General features: G+C 57.9%; 1 protein-coding gene across 1 annotated transcript in view; it reads right to left on the bottom strand.

The window, feature by feature from the left end:
• The window catches only part of Uhrf1bp1 (UHRF1 binding protein 1), a 36,857-nt gene that overhangs the window by 14,643 nt on the left and 20,390 nt on the right, over positions 1-1,824 (bottom strand). Inside the window, exons 5-6 of the mRNA XM_021221273.2 lie at positions 1,333-1,473; positions 822-992 (exon numbers count right to left, since the gene is read on the bottom strand). Of these exons, the coding sequence (XP_021076932.1) occupies positions 822-992; positions 1,333-1,473 (312 nt within the window). The remainder of the gene's footprint in view (positions 1-821; positions 993-1,332; positions 1,474-1,824) is intronic.

Genomic DNA, 1,824 nt, shown 5'->3' with positions numbered 1-1,824 from the left:
AGGAAGGAAGGAAGGAAGGAAGGAAGGGAGGGAGGGAGGGAGGGAGGGAGGGAGGGGAGGGAGAAAGGGGAGGGGGAGGGGGAGGGAAAAAGACAGGCAGGCAGATGTGCAGACAGACAGACAGGCCTCATGTCCAGGCTCTGAGAGGTTCCTTTTGCCATTCTGGAAGCTTAGGTCCACATGAGTAAGAGCACGGTGTAATGTCTAGTGCACCCCTTCCGTCTCTGTCTAGCGACACTGCTGTCTAGTGTCCCACTGAGCACTGTCCTGAGAAAACAACTCAAACCCCAACAGCCCACCCACACCAAGTCTAGCGACTGTGTCCTCAGGTCTCCGTCGCCCTCAGTCACCTCACCTAGAGCACCCTCGCTAAGTGCGCCGTCGTGCTAGCGGGCAGTGCTCTTTTCTGCTCTCGGCCCATGGGGTTTGCCTGTTACAGCACCCACCACAGCACACATGAGCAACTTGTCAACTGTCTATCTTCCAAGACGTGTGATGTCCCAAGGGCAGGGACAAGAGGCTCATGCCACTTCCTCCCTCCAGAGGCTAGACCCCCCATCTGACACACAGGGGAACCCAGTGAGCAGAGGATAGTCCTTCATCTGACACACAGGGGAACCCAGTGAGCAGAGGATAGCCCTCCACCTGACACATGGGGGAACCCAGTGAGCAGACTAAATGAGTGAGACAGGCCCAAGAACTCCACATGTGGTGAACCCTATAAGCAAGTCAAAAAAGGCCTCCATTTCCCCAACACCGGCACAAATCCAGGCTGACCACCTGCCTCCCCAGCCCAGGCAGATGCCCGGTGTGCCTCTCACCTGCACAGGCTCAGGAGCCAGGCTCTTTCTCTGCTGGGCAGACTTCTCCATGGCCTCACTCAGCGACTCAGCGTACTTCATCATTGCCTTGAGCTGTGAGTCCGTCAGCACCCAGAGCAGGTCGTCCAGGAGGAAGGTCAACTTGGAGGCGATCACATTGCAGTCTTTGGTCTGAGGGGTCACAGAGAACACAGTTTTAGCTCCTTGTGTCTTCCAAGGCCTCAAAGTGACTGTGCTGTCGTCCCTGGCGGCCGCTGCCTTCCAGGTGAAGAGGACCACTGAGCTCTTTGGCAAGCCAGCCAACTTCTTACACAAGGACTGGAGTTTACTTGATTTACCAAAAGCACCAGCTGGCCCAGAGATGCTCAGGCCAGTGTGTACATAATACGGGTGGGAACCGGTTTCTGAGAGTACCAGAGCAGGAGGACAGATGCTTCCCCCACACTGGAGAGGCCCGAGGACAGAGGCGCAGTGCCAGCTCCCATGGTTCCCTGGCGCAGGGCTCACTCACCCTTCTCTTGAGGGCTATCTGGATCCGGCCTTGGTTGGTAATGAGCCTCAGTGGGGTGCTGACCGGGTCCTGGTCACCACTGTCTGTGGCGTCTGCCTCAACTCGGAGGGTCTGCCAAGTTATTTCCTTAAATGTTAAAACCTGGAGGGAGGGGAGTAAAACCCTCAGCTGCAGCTCGGGAGGCCCCAGGGCTGAGCTGCCGCTCCCGCCAGCATCCCACCAGCATCCCACCAGCATCCCACCAGCACAGGCTTGGGCTCACGCCCATAGCTGAGCAGTCACTCTGGACAGATAGGACAGAGAGGGGACAGCTCCAACAGGGAATAGAATCCTCAGCGTTCCCCCTACTCAGCATCCCTCCACTCCCAGCCCCCTAAGGCTGTCACCTCTCCTCGCCCCCCCCAATGCTAAGACTGTCACCTCTCCTCGGCCCCCCAATGCTAAGGCTGTCACCTCTCCTCGCCCCCCCAATGCTAAGGCTGTCACCTCTCC

The sequence above is a fragment of the Mus pahari genome, chromosome 21, assembly GCF_900095145.1.
Source record: "Mus pahari chromosome 21, PAHARI_EIJ_v1.1, whole genome shotgun sequence".
NCBI classification, from domain to species: Eukaryota; Metazoa; Chordata; class Mammalia; order Rodentia; family Muridae; genus Mus; species Mus pahari.
Note: the sequence above shows the minus strand (reverse complement) of the source record. Positions and strands in the feature narration are given on the sequence as shown.